Source organism: Vipera berus (genome assembly GCF_964194415.1).
Source record: "Vipera berus genome assembly, chromosome: 1".
Lineage (NCBI taxonomy): Eukaryota > Metazoa > Chordata > Lepidosauria > Squamata > Viperidae > Vipera > Vipera berus.
The window spans coordinates 249170781-249191095 of record NC_138202.1 but is presented as its reverse complement, the minus strand read 5'-3'; the positions used below and the strand labels follow the sequence as shown (position 1 = coordinate 249191095).

General features: G+C 37.5%; 1 protein-coding gene across 1 annotated transcript; it reads left to right on the top strand.

The window, feature by feature from the left end:
* Positions 1 to 320: 320 nt before the first annotated feature.
* On the top strand, positions 321 to 20190 carry CCNC (cyclin C). Its single transcript, XM_081314106.1, has 12 exons — positions 321 to 550; positions 3174 to 3280; positions 5683 to 5767; positions 5905 to 5974; positions 10152 to 10203; positions 11022 to 11077; positions 13006 to 13041; positions 15202 to 15293; positions 15798 to 15865; positions 16209 to 16288; positions 17229 to 17347; positions 19299 to 20190. Exons 1-12 carry the CDS (start codon positions 519 to 521, stop codon positions 19351 to 19353), a joined length of 852 nt encoding a protein of 283 aa, XP_081170232.1. The 5' UTR covers positions 321 to 518; the 3' UTR covers positions 19354 to 20190.
* Positions 20191 to 20315: the final 125 nt, after the last annotated feature.

The window sequence follows — 20315 nt, the reverse complement described above, 5'->3', positions numbered from 1 at the left end:
TGATTTGAGGCTGCTCTTTTTTAAAGGAGAAAACCTTTCATTTTAGGATTAATGTAGCTAACGCTATGGCTGGATATTTTATTTATATTGAGAAAAAGTGAAATGAATGATCGTATTCAGTGAGTATGTTTTACAGGGCACATGCCAACATTTAGAATAAAGAATAATGATAAAGCGATAGCGCACGTAACGTCCAATTTCAGCGGATAAGCAAAAAGTGGGCTAATTTATCATTTCCGCAAGCGGAACTTATCTGCCGCGGAACTGAACGGCTAAGCAAGCAGCGAGCCGCCGGACGAAGAGAGGAAGAGCACAGAGCAGGGAGTGAGGTCGCCGCTCGTATGGGTGCTGCTGTTTTTGCAGACCCCTTCCTGCTGCTAAAGCTGTTCCTGTTCCTGTTCCTGGAAGGTGGGGGTGGGGGGAAGAAGAAGAAGAAGAAGAAGAGGAGGGAAAAGAAAGGTTTGCCCTGGCTACCGGCAAGCAGGAAAGAAAAAGCGTTGCCACCTTGACTCCTCTACATGGCAGGGAATTTCTGGCAGAGTTCGCATTAGTGAGTTGCCTTTGCAGTCTGAAGGTTCTGGGGAGGGAGGGAGGGAGGGAAGGAAGGAAAAGATGGTGCGGAATGCAGGCGCACGGGCCGGGCAGATGCGGGGAGTTATAAGAGGCTTTCCCTGTAAGGGGTTTTCTCAGTGCAGAGGCTGGGATGGGATGTTGCTGTCTGCCTGGGAGAGAGATGTCTGTGCAGGTTGAACTTTCAAAATAATTATGTATGGCTGCGTTATTATTTAGAACATGGGTTATATAGGTGGAAGAGTCAGGATCAGAAAAAGGAAAGAAGGCGAGGTTGTCAGAATACAAGTGAATTTGAGGGCTAATCCACATGGAGCCCCATTTCCATCTGTCCTGTGTGCCATCGTTCACTCCCTAGAGCAGTGTTTTTCAACCTTTTTTGGGCAAAGGCACACTTGTTTCATGAAAAAAATCACGAGGCACTCCACCATTAGAAAATGTTAAAAAATTTAACTCTGTGCCTATATTGACTATATATAAAGTAATTCTCTTGAATAGGAATCAAATAAACACAAAGAAAGTATTTTATAATTACGTTTCAATTTTTCCCACGGCACACCAGGCAACATCTCGCGGCACACTAGTGTGCTGCGGAACAGTGGTTGAAAAACACTGCCCTAGAGACTAAAATGGACAATGTGAAATTTGAGCGGGCCACGAACAAGAAGTATATATCGGAGGTGGTGACCCTTTGAGAGCTGTATGCAACAAAATTTCATTTTGATGTATGCCGATTGGTGTACATTCAAAGTGACAATAAAGTTATCATTATCATTATAAAGTTATTATTTCCAACACGATCACTTTTATCCTTTTATCTATTCTAAGAAAAACAATTGGACAAAGTGTGTGACTGTACGTGTAAAAGCTGAGGTGTTTTTTTTTTCCCCAGCTTGAACGTATTCACGTTGAACGTTTTGTGATACTTACTTATAAAGCGACAGCTCCTGTAAGGGCAAGTACTTTGACAAAGTACAAATATATACCACATGCTGCATTAGTACGGGTTTGCTGTAGAATCTCCAATTACTACCCCAAGGTTTTTGCCTTACTAGAAATACTGATTTCCCCTTCATTGTAGCAGTGTGATTCAGATAATCACAGTTCCCTGCTTTTAGATACTATCTTTTAACTTTTGTTTTGTTCTTATAACTTTTGTACAAAGCTAAGATTTATTAAATTCATATGGAAGCAGATAAAATGAAAAACAAGTATTCTGATTACACTGAGTTTATCATGAGGAAAGTACTGGGATGCGTATGCCTCTTTCCAAAATAGTTTACCCTTATTTAAATATTTTTGCACAAATGAATATTGTTCTAATTCACACACAGAGTGCATTATGTTAAGGTGACTAAATTGTAATACTGTATTATGAAAGTGAAGAATGGCATGAATAATCACATTGAATGATTCTGGTTCAAATATTTTTGATGCAGTGCTATTTCTGAGTAACATAATTTAGAATCCTGCCATGGAGGGAAAAATCTTTAGTGGTATTTGCTATAACTGCAAACTTCTCTTTTTATTCCTTTTGCTGCTTGAGTGTAATTTACAGCCACTATCTCTAAAGAAACCAAGATTCATGGAGAACATCTGAAAGTGTTCTATCTAAATATAATTCAAATATGTCACTTGAATGCTGGCTTTTTATTCAGAAATCAGACTTTTCTGTACTAGGAAGCCCAATACCTAGGATGAATAATATATATTCCTATATTATATAAATGTAATAATAAAAGGTATACAGCCATATAACTCAAAATCATAGTATTACAGAAATGCTATTTGTAAAAGAGAAAGTGGGGTTAAATGTTTATACAACATTTGTATGCAATTTGCGGAGATGGGCAGTTAAGAAATATGAAATATAAATAAAATAGAACATTTAGATCTAAAATTCATGAGACAATTTAAAATAATTATTGTTACGTATTAGTCTTATAAACTGCCTTTACTTCAAGAGGTCAACAATTTATACAGGTTTCTCATTTCATTTAATCTCTACAATAAGTATCCTTGATGATTTGCAAGTGAATGTGTGGATGTATGCAAATAGTTCAAAGTCATCCTGTGCTTGAGGGTGTACCTGAACTCTACTTGTACATCTATTACACCACCCTAGTTAAATACAATAACAAATCATTAGAAAAGGGCAAAATTATTAGAACAAATTATCATCCAAGTTTTCAGGTGCTTCACTATTGACAAGAGATCGATTATAATCTTTGGATTATAGAAGGTCTCATATAAAATATTTTTTAGTTTGAAATGATTGTCAAAGTCTGATGGTAGTTTCTTATTTGTCAGAAGTTTCTTTCTGGCCTGTTCTGGAGCTCTCAAATTCTGGTGGCAGTGAACAGTGGGGAAATACAAGCAGCATGGGAAGAAAGAAATTACTTCCGAATACTTTTGACTGAATATTCAGGAGACTATGTATCTTTGACATCAGGCCATATAACAAAGGATAAAAAAGTGTTTTCTTTTTTCCTGTGTTTATAATAGATACAGTCTGTTACAAATATCTAAAAGTGGTCTTTCTTTCTTTCTTTCTTTCTTTCTTTCTTTCTTTCTTTCTTTCTTTCTTTCTTTCTTTGCTGTAGCTTACAATGGATTTTGGATAAACAAGATCTGCTGAAGGAACGCCAAAAAGACTTAAAATTTTTAACAGAAGAAGAATATTGGAAACTACAGATATTTTTTACAAATGGTAAAAATGCTATCAATGAATCATTGCTATACTCTCTGTGTGTGAGAAAGTTGGGGGAATGAGCGAGATGGTCTTTATTTTTTAAAATACAATGATTTATTATTGATTTTTAGAAGAAGCACACTCTGCCAAGCATGCTCCCATTAGACTCTTACGTGGTTTAAATATAACATTGGTCAACATTTTTTAGATATTTTACTTTTGGAACATTATGATTCTAAACCATATGTGGATCCATTCATTTATAGGCCTTTCCCCTCTTTTTGTGGAACAGGTTTTAAGTGGCTTGTAATGGTGTTACACCTAACATTTATTCTAAGCTTTTGGTATCCTTTCTCAAAATGACAGGAAATCAAAATGGCAGTTGAGGAGGTTTTTGGAAAAGCAAAGTAAATTTCTAAAATGATAACTAATTTTGGTAGTTCTTTTGTACTGAAACTTCAACAAGTCATTACTTTCCAGTCAGAGCCAATAGCAAAGATCGATAAATACAAGCCTGCATTTTAATACAGTACTTGGGTGTCATTGAAAATTTATTCTAGGTAAATATAAGCTTCATGTGCAGGGAAGCTTTGGCTTTAATTTGTTTTAGAAGAGTGGAAATCATGCTTAAATATTTAAAACCATTAAAACAGAATATATTTTGGCTCATTCTAATAGCTGAAGTACAGCTTTTATATCTATAAATACAAGTACTAAGATTCTATAAAACGTGATGTTTTAAGTGCATAATTACAGCTCAAAGAATCTGTAAATTTGTGTTATTACTACTTAAACAATCTTGCATTGATCAAGTAATGCACGTACATACTTATTTCCTTACAGGGAGTATGGCAGTAATATTTTAGAATATGCATATATATTTACAATTGGACTTTTCATAATGTGTCTGAATAGTCAAAGTTACTTGTTACAGTCAGAATCAGTATCCTCTGTGTTGGAGCTGGCAAGGTGAGATGGGGGAAATAACATTAATAGTTACTTTCTTAAAATTAAGAAATAGTTATTTTGTATTTAAAACAGCTCATTTTGTGGAATCTTGGAAATTATTAAAAAAGTAAGCAAGGAAAAAGTACTGATAGATGGACAATGCTGTTAGAATTCTGTTGCCCAAGCATTGTATTGGCTCTGAATATCTGTACTTCGAATAAAATCCCTGCCTCCACCGATCATTTCAGATTTATCACAGTTAAAAAATTTTTTTTAGCTAACTACCTTGTGTACAAGGATTTGCTTGGCTGTCAAGCTTGAAAATGAGCATTGATGTGTGAATTATCTTGGCAGTGGCAGGATTATGATAAAACATTGCCATGTTCAAATTACAAATGGATGGATGGATTCTGGAAAAATATCAAGTAACCATCTTTTGTTTTGTCATTCTGTGCCTCTGCCTCTGCTTGGTATTTTGGATGGATGCTTCCAACATGCTTGGAATGTATCCTTTGCTCGGAAAGCCAAATGAGCTACCTGTACAGCTGACACCATGGTGGCTTTCTAGCCAACTGGCAGATAGTGTTAGTGATGGAGCAGCTGAATTTTTTTTCTCTAATCTACCTTCCCCCGGCACCCTATTCCCTTTTCATAGATGAAATATGTCATACTTCAAGCACCTGCTGCGTTTGCCAACTCCATAACTGGGCTGATATTGGCAGCTTAAGTCATTGGACAAATTAAATACCTCTTTTGCAAAATATTATTTAGAGGCTGCATATGATAGTTGAAAACCAAAGGCTTTGAATTTCACACAGAATAAATTTCCTAAGTTTCTGAATGAGAGTGAGTTGAGAATTGCATGAAGTTGCAGATAATAGAATAAATTAATTTCTGTAGGTGCAGATTAAACCTCAATATGCCTTGCATCTGTTTTGTCATTTTTGGAGAAGTTGAATAATGCATCAGAATTATTTATTTATTTATTTTTATTTTATTTTATCTAGGAGGGCTGGAAATAAATGTCATCTGCCTGAATTTAAACAAGCTCAGCTTAGTGGCGATCATAGAAAAATGCTGGCATTGTCCAGTTTCATAGCTTACTATAAAATATTTTAGGAATCAGGTTTAATGATCCCAACCATGCAGTCTGCTTTGAATTGTTCTTTGCGTCAGAAATATCAAGTAGTGATTGAACAATAGTTTTTCTAACTACAGTTTCAATGGTTTATTGTATTGTCTATTGTGTCATAGTCTCCGTTTGCAATCTTCACCCTATAAAATAAAATATTATTTCATCTTTTGGGGATCCTATGAAGGGGCTTTCAGTACCAAAAGGAAGTATAGGAACATAATGTAATAATGTTACGAAAAGGATTTGCAACTCTGTGGGATTCAGTTTAAGTAATAGTTTCAGGATACAAAACTGAACATTGAAGATTTAACTCATTTTTTTAAAATTTTATTTTAAGTTATTCAAGCTTTAGGTGAACATTTGAAGCTAAGACAACAAGTTATTGCCACTGCTACTGTTTATTTCAAGAGGTTCTATGCCAGGTAAGATTATGAGCTCTGGAACAATCTCATTTTTTCTATATAAATCTTTTTGTGATTCTAAGGTCTCTTTTTAAAAGTGGTATGACTAATAAATCCCCCTTTTCTGCTGTTTAAAATTATGTATTATAACTTTTCAGGTATTCCCTAAAAAGTATTGATCCAGTGCTAATGGCTCCCACGTGTGTATTTTTGGCATCCAAAGTAGAGGTAAGTAGGCAGCTTGCTACACGAGGAACTTTGGACGGGTTGGGCAGAGGGTATTTTAGCAGGTGATTTGCTGACTTTTATTTTTCCATGTTCTTTTGAAATACATAGAAAGCCAGCATAGCCAATTAGTAGTAACTCATTAATAGTGCAATGAATTGACATGATGATTTTGAGTAAATTAGTTTTTCTTCTCTTGGTCTTAATAAGCACACCATCAAATTTGGCAACTGCAATCCTTTCCAGCAGCTTTGTTGTTGGACAAAGTGGTCACTAAATGAACATGTAACAGAGAGAGGGAAGGGGGAGGAATATATATATATGTGTGTGTGTGTGTATATATATATATATATATATATATATATATATATATATATATATATATATATATATATATGTATGTATGTATGTATGTATGTATATGTATATGTATGTAATGTATGCATGTGTGTGTATGTATGTATATATATATATATATATATATATATATATATATATATATATATATATATATATATATATATATATATATATATATATATATATATATATATATATATATATTTGTGTAAATTGCTAACAAAGAATTAAGGGAGACTGATATGCATTTCAAACTTATTAGTTTTCATCAGTCAGCCATACCCTTCTGAGATTCTGGCTGACTGATGAAAACTAATAAGTTTGAAATGCATATCAGTCTCCCTTAATTCTTTGTTAGCAATTTACACAAATATATGAGCTGTCACCGGTGTGACTACTGCCTGTTCGATGGCCTTCATGATAGGCTGAAACAGGAAATAAAGATTTGTCCCATGTTTGGGGCCTAGCAAGGTAATCTAAATAGTTAAGCATTTGACATATATATATATATATATATATATATATATATATATATATATATATATATATATATATATGTATGTATGTATGTATGTATGTATGTATGTATGTATGTATGTATAGTCAGCTCCATAGGCTCACCTCTACAAAATCTAGCCAAATTTCTTGCCAAACAACTACAGCCTTACGCAAATTCCATCACCTCACATGTACAAGATTCATTCCAATTCATAGAGATCATAAGTAAACTAAACTTACAGCCCTGTGACCTACTTGTGAGCTTCGATGTTGTATCCCTCTTCACCCAAGTGCCAATCAAAGAAGCCTTGACAGCTATCCTAAATAAATACAACCCCCCAAAACACATCCTAGATCTGACCAACCACTGCCTATCTAACACATACTTCATCTACAATGGACAAAGATACAAACAAATGGAAGGAGCACCCATGGGATCACCCCTTTCACCTGTCATCGCAAACCTCTAGAAGGAACACTTTGAAACCCTCGCTCTAGAAAAATCCAACCACAAACCCAAACTCTGGCTCAGATACGTAGATGACACCTTCGTAATCTGGCCACACGGCAAAGAAAAACTGGATGACTTCCTCACACACCTCAATAGCCTACACCCCAAAATACAATTCATCATGGAAACAGAAGCTAACAATCAACTTCCCTTCCTTGATGTCTTAGTCTACAAGAAATCCAATGGCTCCCTAGGACACACTATCTACCATAAAAAAACACACACAAACCGCTATCTGAACGCACTCTCACACCACCACCCAGCACAGATCAACTCCGTAGCCAAGACACTCATCTCCAGAACAAAACGCCTAGCTGACGAACAACACCAAAAAACCGAACTACACACTCTCACTAATGTACTAACAGCCAATGGATTCCAAAGAAACACGATTACCAACTTAATCCGAAGAGAGACACCCACAAAAACCCAAGACAGAGAACAAGAAAATGGCAAAGCCCTCCTCCCATACTTAAAAGGGACCACAGACAGAATCAGCAAGGTCCTCCAGAAACACAACATCAAAACAGCATTCTACACAGACAGAAAAATATCCACCATCCTAAGAAACCCCAAGGACATAATTGGCTTAGAAAACCAAGGAGTATACGAAATCCCATGCACCACCTGCCCCACCACATACATTGGACAGACCAACAGAAGAATAAGTGCACGCATTGAAGAGCACAAAATCTCACTCAGAAAAGGAGAACAAACTTCATCCCTGGTCCAACACTTTGAAGCCACGGGACATGAAATTGATTTTAAAAAAACCAAAACTATCGCCAAAATTGAACATTTTAACAACAGAATAATCAGAGAAGCCATTGAGATAGAAAAACGCCCCCACAGCATAAACAAACGAGATGATACCTCTCGCCTACCAACCATTTGGAAACCCGCCTTGATTGACAGACGAGTCCCAACCACCAAGAATGATAGACCCAAAGTCATGGTAACACCACATGACATCACCACCACACAACCATTCAAAAAGCAAATCCGAACCCACAATGATAATGAGGCACAACCACAAAACAGAAACCTAACTACAGCTGCAACATCAGCCACTTTAAACCCCTCCAAACCACACAATAAGCAAACTGACACCCACTATAAAAACATGGCACCACCACAAACACGAAGCCGAACAAAAGCAGCACAACTCAACAGCTCAGGTCTAAGGCTGGCAGCTGAGACCAGCCCATCCACTCAAAACACACCCCCACCCAATCAGAACACACCCACCATTCAAAACACACTCCCACCCAATCAGAACACACTTACTCCCCCACCCAATCAGGGCACACCTCCACCCACAGAACACACCCCCTCTGGCAGTTTAAAAAAGAGGAACAAACAGCCACATGCTTCTCCCAGAAGAAGGAAGCAGAAGCCACCAGCCTGATGATGACGGATGGGATTCCGTCGAAACGTCGCCCCTACACCTTTAGTTCTACGCGGGGAAAAACCCGAATAACATATATATATATATATATATATATATATATATATATATATATATATATATATATATATATATATATATATATATATATTTATTTATTTATTTATTTGCAGAGTGTGTCTGCAAAGATTTGTCTCCATTTTTCCTCCCTCCTTTTTCCTCCCTCACAGGGTGGAGAGATTGCTTAAACTAGCTATCTTCCTGAAATATTTTTCTTTGCAGTGCAGCATGTCCCTTAAAATTCTAACTGCAAGTTAACAATCTCAGCTCTATGAGCTTAATTCACACTGAAAGCTTTGAAATTTCGTGGCCAGTGCATGCGTTGCTTGGAAATGAATTTTTTATTACTGTTTATTACCATCGTATCTGTGAATGATCACCATACAGGGTAGTTGCTAAATGCGGAGTGGCTGTATAAATTATTAGCATATTCAATACCCTTTTTTCTGATAGGATTTTTCTGTAAAGGCTTCCCCTACCCCAGCCTCCACAACATTTTGCTGGTCATATCAGGCGGTTGTTGTTACCTGACTCTTGATGGGTTGGGATTTCAGTGCTTGCTTTGCAGGTTGTTTTACTGTTTTTGGCTGTGGGGGATTAACATCAAAGTGGCTTTCTGCCAACAGTATAGCAGCCAATGGAAACTGATGAAAGGAAAGAAGATATCTTTCTTTTCACACAGAGAAAAAATGTTTATTGTAATATAACCTTTGAATCTGCAAAATGCTGTGATTTTGACTAAAGAAAAAAGATTGGCAGAAAGACAGAGACACTTTACATCGTCTCACGTGGGATATTATGGAATTGGGCAGAGTGAGGCTTGGATGATTCTACAACGCTGCCAAGTGAGAACAAAATGTGCTTTTGCTTTCTTTTTTCCCCACAGATCAAGAGTCTTCTCCTCCCCCCCTCCCCCCCCCCGTAATTTCACATAATAACCAAAGTTTGACATTTTGTTATTTTTATTTATTTTATTTATTTTTATTTTAATCCCATTTATATCCCGCCCTTCTCCGAAGACTCAGGGCAGCTTACAATTTAAGCACAAACAAATGTGCTTAGCAATAGCCTTCATTCTATGTGTATGCCTGCTTGTTAGGGCTTTCACACACACCCCAAGCGGCATTTTTACAAAGTCAGCTTATTGCCCCTAACAATCTGGGTCCTCATTTTACCTACCTCGGAAGGATGGAAGGCTGAGTCAACCTTGAGCCTGGTGGGATGCGAACCTGCACTAATTGCAGGCAGCTGGTGTTACTTAAGGAGGCATTAGCCCACTGCTCCACTGCGGTTGCTTCTGGAATTGTGTACTTTTCACCATTGTTTTATTTTTGACGTTTTAGGAATTTGGTGTGGTTTCAAATACAAGATTGATATCTGCTGCTACTTCTGTATGTAAGTGGAATTTTGGTAAAGCTGTTGTCTTTCAGAGGAATTTTTAAATTAAATATTGCTTATGGTTATGGTATTCAGACATATGGAATGGCACATATGTATGTGTGTACATGAAAAACTAAAGAACCGTTAATCTGTGTCTTATTGTATTGTATGATACAATATGATACAATGCAACACAATACAATACTATTGGGTAGTATTGTATTGGTAAGAGCCATTTGGTGTAGTGGCTAAAGTTTGACGCCAGTTTGGTGTAGTGGCATCAGGCTAGAAAGCAGGAGAACATAAGTTCACAAAACCAGCTGGGTGACCTTGGACCAGTCACTCTCAGCCCTAGGAATGAGGCAGTGGAAAACAACTTCGGAAAAACCTTGCCATGAAAACTGCAGGGACATGCCCAGGAAATTTCCAAGAATTAGACGCAATTGAATGGAAGAAAAAAAAATTACATTGGTACAATATTTAATTTTTCTAAACTAGTGAATGCTACTTTCCCATTTGATAATGTTTGAAACTTGCAGAAACTGATAAAACATTGTGTAAACTGATTCTAATATATATATATAGAGAGAGATTCCAAAAATATTGTAACAGAAATATTTGTTTTGTTGCGATTTTGTATTGTAGATTTCTGTAAAATGTTGCTATCCAATATAAAAAATACGTATGTTCTCTCGAGCTTTCAAACTTAAATCCCTTAATTCAGCGTCTAGTATTCTAATTAAATTAAGGTGTAGAGAGAGAAGCAAGTATGCTAAATTAATTTTAATTTTTTATTTTTAAAAAGCATTCTTGATTTTTTTTCTTCGTTGCAGTGAAAACTAGGTTTTCGTATGCCTTTCCAAAAGAATTTCCTTATAGGATGAACCATGTAAGTATACACTTTAAGAAAACATGCCTTGCCTTAATACTTGCTTATCTTTTCAAAATGGTTTTGAAAAGACTTTTACCCTTTCACTGTATATGGAAGTGTGGGAATTTTGAGCATATATCAGTGTGTTGATTTATTTTTATTTATTTTTTTTTAATTTTAATTCCATTTATATCCCGCCCTTCTCCGAAGACTCAGGGCGGCTTACAAGCTTAGCAGTAGCCTTCATTCTATGTATATGCCTGCTTATTAGGGCTTTCACACACACCCCAAGCGGCATTATTACAAAGTCAGCTTAATTGCCCCCAACAATCTGGGTCCTCATTTTACCTACCTCGGAAGGATGGAAGGCTGAGTCAACCTTGAGCCTGGTGGGACTCGAACCTGTACTAATTGCAGGCAGCTGTTGTTAATTAAGGAGGCATTAGCCCACTGCTCCACCAAGGCTCTTTCCAGAGAGGGACAGGAAGTTTGTGCTTTGCTGTAGTCCCAGCTGTTTTAAATTATTCAAAACTGAAGTAGAAAACTGAAGTAAAAAGAAAAGGGTCTTGCCATTGTGTCATCAGCTGTGGCTGAGAGACTCTAGGAGTGAGAATTGGAGAAGAGGAAAATTTAAGGTAGTAGACTTAGATTACTGTCCACTTAACATGCTCTACATGGGGCTGCCCTTGAAGAGCATTTTGGAAACTTCAGCTGGTGCAAAATGCGGCTGAATGGGCAGTAAATGGTGCAGACTACATTTATTTTTATTTATTTTTTATTTTAATCCCATTTATATCCCGCCCTTCTCCGAAGACTCAGGGCGGCTTACAATCTAAGCACAAATCAAATGTGCTTAGCAATAGCCTTCATTCTATGTATATGCCTGCTTATTAGGGCTTTCGCCCCCCCCCCAAGCGGCATTATTACAAAGTCAGCTTATTGCCCCCAACAATCTGGGTCTTCATTTTACCTACCTCGGAAGGATGGAAGGCTGAGTCAACCTTGAGCCTGGTGGGATGTGTAACCTTGAGCCTGGTGGGATGTGTAACCTTGAGACTGGTGGGATGTGTAACCTTGAGCCTGGTGGGATGTGTAACCTTGAGCCTGGTGGGATGTGTAACCACTATGTGTGCTGCACTGGCTGGTGGTGTGTTTACAGATGCAATTCAAGGTGCTGGTTGTCACCTTTAAAGCCCTTACATGGCTTGCGACTGGGTTACCTGAGGGACTGTCTTTTTCCAAGAGTTTCTACCCATCCAGCCTGATCCCAACAGACATGCTGTAGATCCTATCAGTCAGAAAGTGTTGACAGGTGAAAACAAAAAGATGGACTTTTTTTTTTTTTGCTGTAGCCCCTGCCTTATGGAATATTCTCCCCTAGAGATTAGAATGGCCCTAACCCTGTTGGGTTTTTGCAAAACTTTAAAAACTTGTTACGTACCTAGGTTTGGGGCTCAGAATGTGTTAAGAGCCCCATTACTTGGCTTTACTAATAGTTGATAAATCTTCGTGACTGCTGTTTGTATTATTTATTTTGTGGATGTTTTTATTGTTTTAATGTTTTTTTTTAAAATTGCTTTATAATTTTAGAATTGTAAGATGTGGAGAATCACTTGATTGAGTTGGGGGGTCTATAGAAATGAATGAATGAATGAGTTTGATTGCAAAGAAGAAGAAATATAAGATAAATCAGTTGACCTCTGTAAAAGAGGTATTTGTTGGAGTAAAAAGTGTTAATTTCAAAAAGGGGTTGCCTTCTGCCTTTATAGAAATGGAAATGTCAAATGTTGTTGCTGCTGACAAAAAAAGCCTGTGTGTTTTTGTTCCCTTGGTTTTCCAAGTTTAGAATCTTAATAGCTCCAGCTGATCATAGAACAGGATAATCTGTGATGGTCATGTTATTCAAGTTATATCCATATAATTAATATTTTTTTATGTCTATACAGATATTAGAATGTGAATTTTATCTATTAGAGTTAATGGTAAGTTTATTTACTTTGTACATTCTGTTCAGTCTCTTGTACAATATCCATTCATTCAGTGACTTCAAAAGTTACGATGGCACTGAAAAATGGACATATGACGGATCCTTGAAGTTCTGGCCACCACAGCACATTTTCTCCCCCCCCCCCGTCCATCCCCCATAACATTATTGTGATCCAGGCACTTAGATGCCTTGCGTGTGATTGTAACATGGCAGAGAGTTGGGGTGTGTGTGTCATGTGATCATTTGCGGCTTATCCTGGCTACACCAAGCAAAGTTTATGAGGAGCCAGCAGGGAAAATTGCAAGGTGTTTTGTTAAGTTGCTCCTGCTTTTTCTCCCATTCTCGGCAAACCCCTACCCATGTGGAGCCTCCGCCAGCCCTGTAAGGGCCTCCTGCAAATTGTGCATGGCCTGTGCAGGCCTTCCCTGGCTCCCACAACCCCCACACAGACTGCATTGGCCCTTCCAGGTCCTACTGTGACGTCCTCCCACCCCTCTTTGGTACCCCCATGCTTCTTACCTGGGATTCCTGCCTCTTCCTATTAATGATCAGTGAATTGGGGGGTTACAGTGGCAACTGGGACTGCCTGGGATTGTTATCACAGAACAGTAGTCATGCAATGTTGCACTTTACAACTGAATCACTCTGTGGCGGCAATCCCAGTCTCAATTGCTCTCGTAACACAAGGACTACCTGTATTTAATGCATAGTACAAATACAATTCCTCTGCATAATTGTATGCTGATCGTATCTGGAATATTCCCATCGTCTCCTGAAATGTTGCTACTTTCCACACGTGTGCCAGAACACTTGTATTCTGTGCTGGGAGAAAAGAATGATGGGATATAATTGGCTATGAGAATAATCTTAGAGAAAGGATGAAAAGCTATAGATTGAGAAGGTTGTGTATTATTTCCTATTTTTTACATGAGCTTAGAAAAAACGGATGCCAGGCTTTCGAGATGAGCAGTAATTTATAGATCTAAGATTGCATGAGAACAAAGTGTCCGGTGTATCAACTGAAATAGCTGGCTTGAGGATAAGCATACAGGTTTGTTTATGAGAAAGTGCCCTGCCTTTCGTTTTAAATAGGAAAGCTTTTACAAAGGATACTCCACTGTGAGAGGGATCTTGGAGTCCTAGTGGACAATCACTTAAATATGAGCCAGCAGTGTGCTGCAGCTGCAAAAAAGCCAACGCAGTCCTAGGCTGCATTAATGGAAGGATAGAACCAAGATCACGCAAAATGTTAGTACCATTTTATAATGCCTTGGTAAGACTATACTTGGAATATTGCATCCCGTTTTGGTTGCATGTTGAAAGAATGCAGAGAAGAGCAACAAAGATGTCTAGGAGGCTGGAGGCTAAAATGTATGAAGAACTATTGCTGGAATTGGGTATGGCTAGTTTAATGAAAAGGAGGACTGGGGTGACATAATAGCAGCGTTTTAATATCTAAGGGGCAGCCACAAAAAAGAGGGGGTCAATCTATTCTCCAAAGCCCTTGAAGGCAGGAGAGGAAATGATGGAAATTAATCAGAAAAGCAACCTAGAACTAAGAAATTTCCTGACAGTTAGAAGAATTAATTAGTGGAACAACTTGCCTCCAGAAGTTATGGGTGCTCCAAGACTGGAGGTTTTTAAGAAGAGATTGGACAACCATTTGTCTGAAATTGTTTAGGGTTTCCTGCCTGAGCAGGAGGTTGGACTAGAAGACCTCCAAGGTCCCTTCCAACTCTTATTCTGTTAATGTTACTCAAGCCAAACTTTACATTTACAAAATAAATGAAACCACTGAGTGTTGATACTGTGTTTTTCCCCCCCACTCAGATTCTCTCTATATTAATAGGATTCCCACAAAGCTTCTTGTATATCGTTATTCTGTAATAGGGTGTACTGTGCCAGTGTTTATTTCCAGTGAGGGTGTTGTGGGCAAATCAGGTTTCTATGTGCTGCAAATGTGTCAGCATTTGTGTCTCAGAGGGAGAAAGAATTTGGTAAGCTGCCAGTCAGTTTAGAGAGGAATTATTTCTGTGAAGCCAACGACTGCCTTTGTAATAAGTGGCACTATAAACATCAAAGAAGTACTTAATATGTTGAGTATTGTGAAGGAGGCTGATGCTTTTAACATTTTTCCTAAATGCAATCTTCCTAGGACTGCTGTTTGATAGTATATCATCCCTATAGACCTCTACTTCAATATGTACAAGATATGGGCCAAGAAGACATGCTGCTGCCACTTGCTTGGTAATGTAGACAGACTATTTGAAAAGTCCTTTAGCCCTAGTAGGAAACCTAGGAAAATTATTGACCTGAATAAAATGGTTGCCTGAGGATCTGCTTAATCCACTTTGGAAAATGCATGAAACCGTAAAAGTTGTTTAATTCATCGATTTGACCAATTTTCTTATGAATGAGATAATCCAGCAGATTTCCTACTATTTCTCCTTATAGTCTGAACATACAACCGAAAAGCTCATGATGAAGCTTGCCTTGCATGGAAGATGAATACACCTAGTATCTCTGTGCAGAGTTCTGTTTTTTGGGGAAAGTAATACCAGTGTTCCATATAGAAAAAGACATAGAAATGATATATATTGAAATATGTCCTCCTGCTCAGATTATACACATTACATTAGATACTGTATTTAAAGGAAAAGTAAGCTTATATCTCTCGTTTCATATTGTTTTGACTTCATCGTATGGAGTCATGAATGACAACTTGATGATCTGTTGCTTTTGTCTGTGCAGGAGGATAGTGAATGACACATACAGAACTGATCTTTGTCTGCTATACCCTCCTTTCATGATAGCTCTAGGTACGTAACATGTTGTGTGCTGTATCACTATTTGAATGGAAGGGTTCAAGGTAGAGTTGCATCCGTGGCCATTTTCGGAGAAATTCTAGTGTTATAACGAAAGCCTCAACTATTTCATTTTTCAGTTAAGAACTGAAGTTTCATTGTCCAGACATACAATAAAAGAATGGGAAACTGGGAAACATCCGTAGAATCGTATAATAGAAAATTCAGTTTGGAGAAGGAGACAGTAGCACACAGAACATGTTCTGACAATGTGTTTTTCATTTAATAATGTAAAAACACTTGTACCACAAATTTTGTGTCTTTAAGTTTACCTTTCAACCATATTCTTTCTTTACAGCTTGCCTACATGTGGCTTGTGTTGTCCAGCAAAAGGATGCTAGACAGTGGTTTGCTGAACTCTCTGTTGATATGGAGAAGGTAGTTATATTTTATTTAATAATTACAGATTTACAAAAAGTAACTTGTGTAGATTGGTACAGTATCAGCCAATTCAACAAAATAGGTAAGATGAAAGCTGTTTATTGGCCAGCATTCCTTAGTGAAAAATTGAAAAACATATGATTATTTGATTATTTGAACCCTTGCTGATTTTGTACGTTTGCCCACTGATAAAGAAATGATCAGTCTATAATTTTAATGGTAGGTTTATTTTAGCAGTGAGAAGTAGAATAACAGCAACAAAAAATCCAGAAAAATGCATTTCAAAAAAGTTATAAATTGATTTGCATTCTAATGAGTGAAATAAGTATTTGACCCCTTCGCAAAACATGACTTTGTACTTGGTGGCAAAACCCTTGTTGGCAATCACAGAGGTCAAATGTTTCCTGTAGTTGGCCACGTAGTAGTGCCTATTATATCTACTCACATTGGCATGCTGTCAGCTTGCTAGGTGACCAGGAGCTGGGGCAAGGAACGGGAACTCACCCTGTTGTGTGAAGCTCGGGTCTTTAACTCGGGTTGTCAGCTTTCCAACTGGTAAACTCAGCGTTTTTAACTGCTGAGCCATCACACCCAACCTCTTAATAACAGGTTTAAGAATGGGTGGGTGACTGGCCTCTAAGTGTCCATAATGAGTTTACATTAACCTGCAAGAAATTGCTATGTTAATTCAAAATAACAAAAAAAATCTTCCTAAAAAAAGATTTAAAAACCAGGGCACTAAGGTATCAAGTATTTTGAGGATAGTTTGCACTTTTTTTTCTTCAAAGGATAAAAATAATAGTGGCCTGCAAAATGTTTTCAGGATAAACTCCATAATCCCAGAATACCTTCAAATCTTCCTTTCTTATATGAAGTATATACTTATTGCAGTCACCATAGATCTGCACAAAACTACTTTTCATCTATTTTCTTTTAGATCTTAGAAATAATCAGGGTAATTTTGAAACTGTATGAACAATGGAAAAACTTTGATGAAAGGAAAGAAATGGCTACAATTCTAAGCAAGATGCCTAAACCAAAACCGCCTCCAAATAGGTAAGTTTTCAAAAGATGTTCATTTGAATAGATGATCAATTGTAAAACATTTTAAGAACAATCCATTTGTAAAGAAAATAATTTTAGACTTGGATGCTCCTAGTGAAGTAATCCTTCACTATTCAACCTCCATAGAGGTTGATTTTGGTAGATTTTGAGAGTCACATGCAGTTTGACTTCTCCCCATTTTATGCTTGAGTTCGTTGGGTTGACTCAGGTAAAGAAGAAGGCAGCTGCATTTTTACAGGCCTCATAGTCCTTATGGTTGTTCCATTGAAATTTGGTATAAATTATAATTTTCCAATGTCATTTGGTTTTGCATTTTTCTGCAGAGGGAAGTATAAATAACAATAAATGGACTTTGTTCACTTATTGTACCTATTCTGCTTAACACCCACCCACCCTCCAAAAATATTCTGCAAACCTGGAAAGCCAAAATATATTTTTTTTGTTGGGCAAAAATAGAGTAGTTTGCCCTTGAGTTAGGGTGGCCCCTCTCTATAATGAAAATACGCTGCCAGCGTTTTCCGGGGAGTTATGTTCATGGGAGTCAGATTAAAATGAGGCTGCTCTAGCAGTCAAATTCATTTTAATGGGTCAACTCTATAAAGCAGACATGTCAAACTCGCGACGTCATGTGATGTCTCACAATGTATCGGAGCCTTTTCCCCATTGCCGGCAATTGGGTGGGCGCGGTTTCCTTGTGATGCGTCTGGCCCGGCAATTAGACACCCCTGTTATAAAGCAATGACTTATTTATGTGTTACGTACTGAAAAATAGACTGTATAGTGAATATACAGCAGCTATATAGCAGGAGAGGGACCCGGTGGCTCAGTGGGTTAGGGCAATGAGCTTGTCGATAAGAAGGTCAGCAGTTTGGCGGGTCGAATCCCGAGTGCCGCATAACAGAGTGAGCACGTTACTCGTCCCAGCTTCTGCCAACCTAGCAGTTCGAAAGCACGTAAAAAATGCAAGGAGAAAAATAGGGACCACTACGGTGGGAAGGTAACAGCGATCCGTGCGCCTTTGGCGTCTAGTCATGCCGGCCACATGACCACGGAGATGTCCTCGGACAAGCGCTGGCTCTTTGGCTTTGAAACGGAGATGAGCACTGGCCCCTAGAGTTGGAAACGACTAGCACGCATGTGCGGGGGAACCTTTACCTTTTTTTTATATAGCAGGAGTCTCCAAACTTGGCAACTTTAAGACTTGTAAACTTCAATTCCCAGAATTCCCCAGCCAGCCATGCTTTTTAAATCCTAAATTTGGACATCCCCTGCTCTACAGCAGGCTAGTGGCATTGCTGAATTAAAAGTAGCAGCCAGACCAAATGAGGATAGATGTCAATCCAAAGATGATCTTGAAAGCCGTTTCAGCCTTTATATTACATTGCATCAAAACATTATGGAATCCTGAACATCAAAATAAAAATTAAGTACTACCCTGTTTTAAATTATATTAACTAATACTAAAGCAAGATAACAAGGTATTTCCTGTGTCATTGCAACTGGGGAAAATTAGGATGAAGTTTCATTGGCAAGGTTGAAATCTGCTTGCATATTAACCATCAAAGGATGCTACACACATCCTCTTCATGACCTGTTTTCCTTGTTACCTTCTGGGAGGAGGCTTTGTGGTATCCAAAGCAGAATATACAGATTGAGTCACAGTTTGGTTCCAAATAGCATCAACCCTGTGAACTCTCATGTTTCCTCTTTCTGCTATGTATTCAAAATAGACAGTGATTAATATATATAATATTAATAAAGTACATGGGTAGATATTGACTTCCTTTTGAGAGCGGGCAACAGATTTTCATTGTAATGTGAGCGAGTGTGCTCACAGTAAAAAATGACAATAAAGCTTATCTTAACCTTAAAATCAAATGTGTTTATAGTCATTTTAATAATAAATATGTAATGCAATAATTTCCTGCTTTGTTTCAAACAGTGAAAGTGACCAGGGTCCAAATGGAAGTCAGAATTCTAGCTACAGTCAGTCTTAGACATTCCAAAGAAATGAACTGCGGACCACTTTGGATTAAGACACATTGGGATCTTTTCATATGTGGAAGACATGGACAGAAGGTTTCAGTGTCTTTTCAGATAGAACACAATGTTTCTATTAAGTGTACAAAAGCTTTTCCTTAAACACACACCCATTTGAATTGTGATACAACAAAAATCAAAAACTTTGGATATAAATAATGATGTAATTCAGTATGGACAGACTATAGTAAATTTTGTTATTTGAAAGAAATAGTGGTGAGTTAAACTATGTTAACACAAAGATGGATAACTGTGAATGGATCTTTCTTGCAAGTATACTTGTTTAACTACGGAATACAAGAGATGACTTGAGAAGTTGGATTTGAGATCCTAATTTTCTAGGTATATACTTGCCAACAGATGTTCTAAGAATGCACTGCTGTAGTAAATGCCTTAGAGAAAAAAATTGCTTAAAAAGTATAAAATGTTGCATTCCTCATCTGAAGTTTAAGGAGATACTCTACAATACCTGTAGTTTGCTAGAGGAAATCCAGGATACTCCCAAAGTGCAATATATATATAATGAAAACTGTGGCTGTTTTAGGAAAGAATGTGCTATTAAGTCCTTGACATATTTTGCAATCCAATCAAGTAAAGAATCTAACCTATTTGAGGTTGTAATGGTGGATATGTTGTGTGCTAGAAGTTTGTCTTCTGCTTTCCTTGTTACTAGGAATGTCTTGTCTCTTGAGAAAGGAGAAGCATTTGAGACTCTTCCATAATAAAATATAAATTACTGTACAAATTAACACAAGAATCATTAAAAGACAGGATGTTCCCTTTTTAAAACTCAAGGGCCATATGCTGTGTTCTTTACTCAGACTCCCCTACTTAAAAAGGGATTTAGTCTAGAGCCCTGAAATCTTCATGGACTATTTGTTTGGGACCCTAAAATGAGTTAAAAGTAGCCTGCCTTTCA

What these genes read in the sequence shown, in the direction of transcription:
- CCNC (XM_081314106.1), top strand. Translation starts at nt 519, where the DNA reads ATGGCAGGGAATTTCTGGCAGAGTTCGCATTA. An exon ending in TTCTGGCAGAGTTCGCATTA is followed by an intron (nt 551 to 3,173) that starts GTGAGTTGCCTT and finishes TCTTTGCTGTAG; the next exon opens with CTTACAATGGATTTTGGATA. An exon ending in ATGCTGCTGCCACTTGCTTG is followed by an intron (nt 15,294 to 15,797) that starts GTAATGTAGACA and finishes TTGTCTGTGCAG; the next exon opens with GAGGATAGTGAATGACACAT.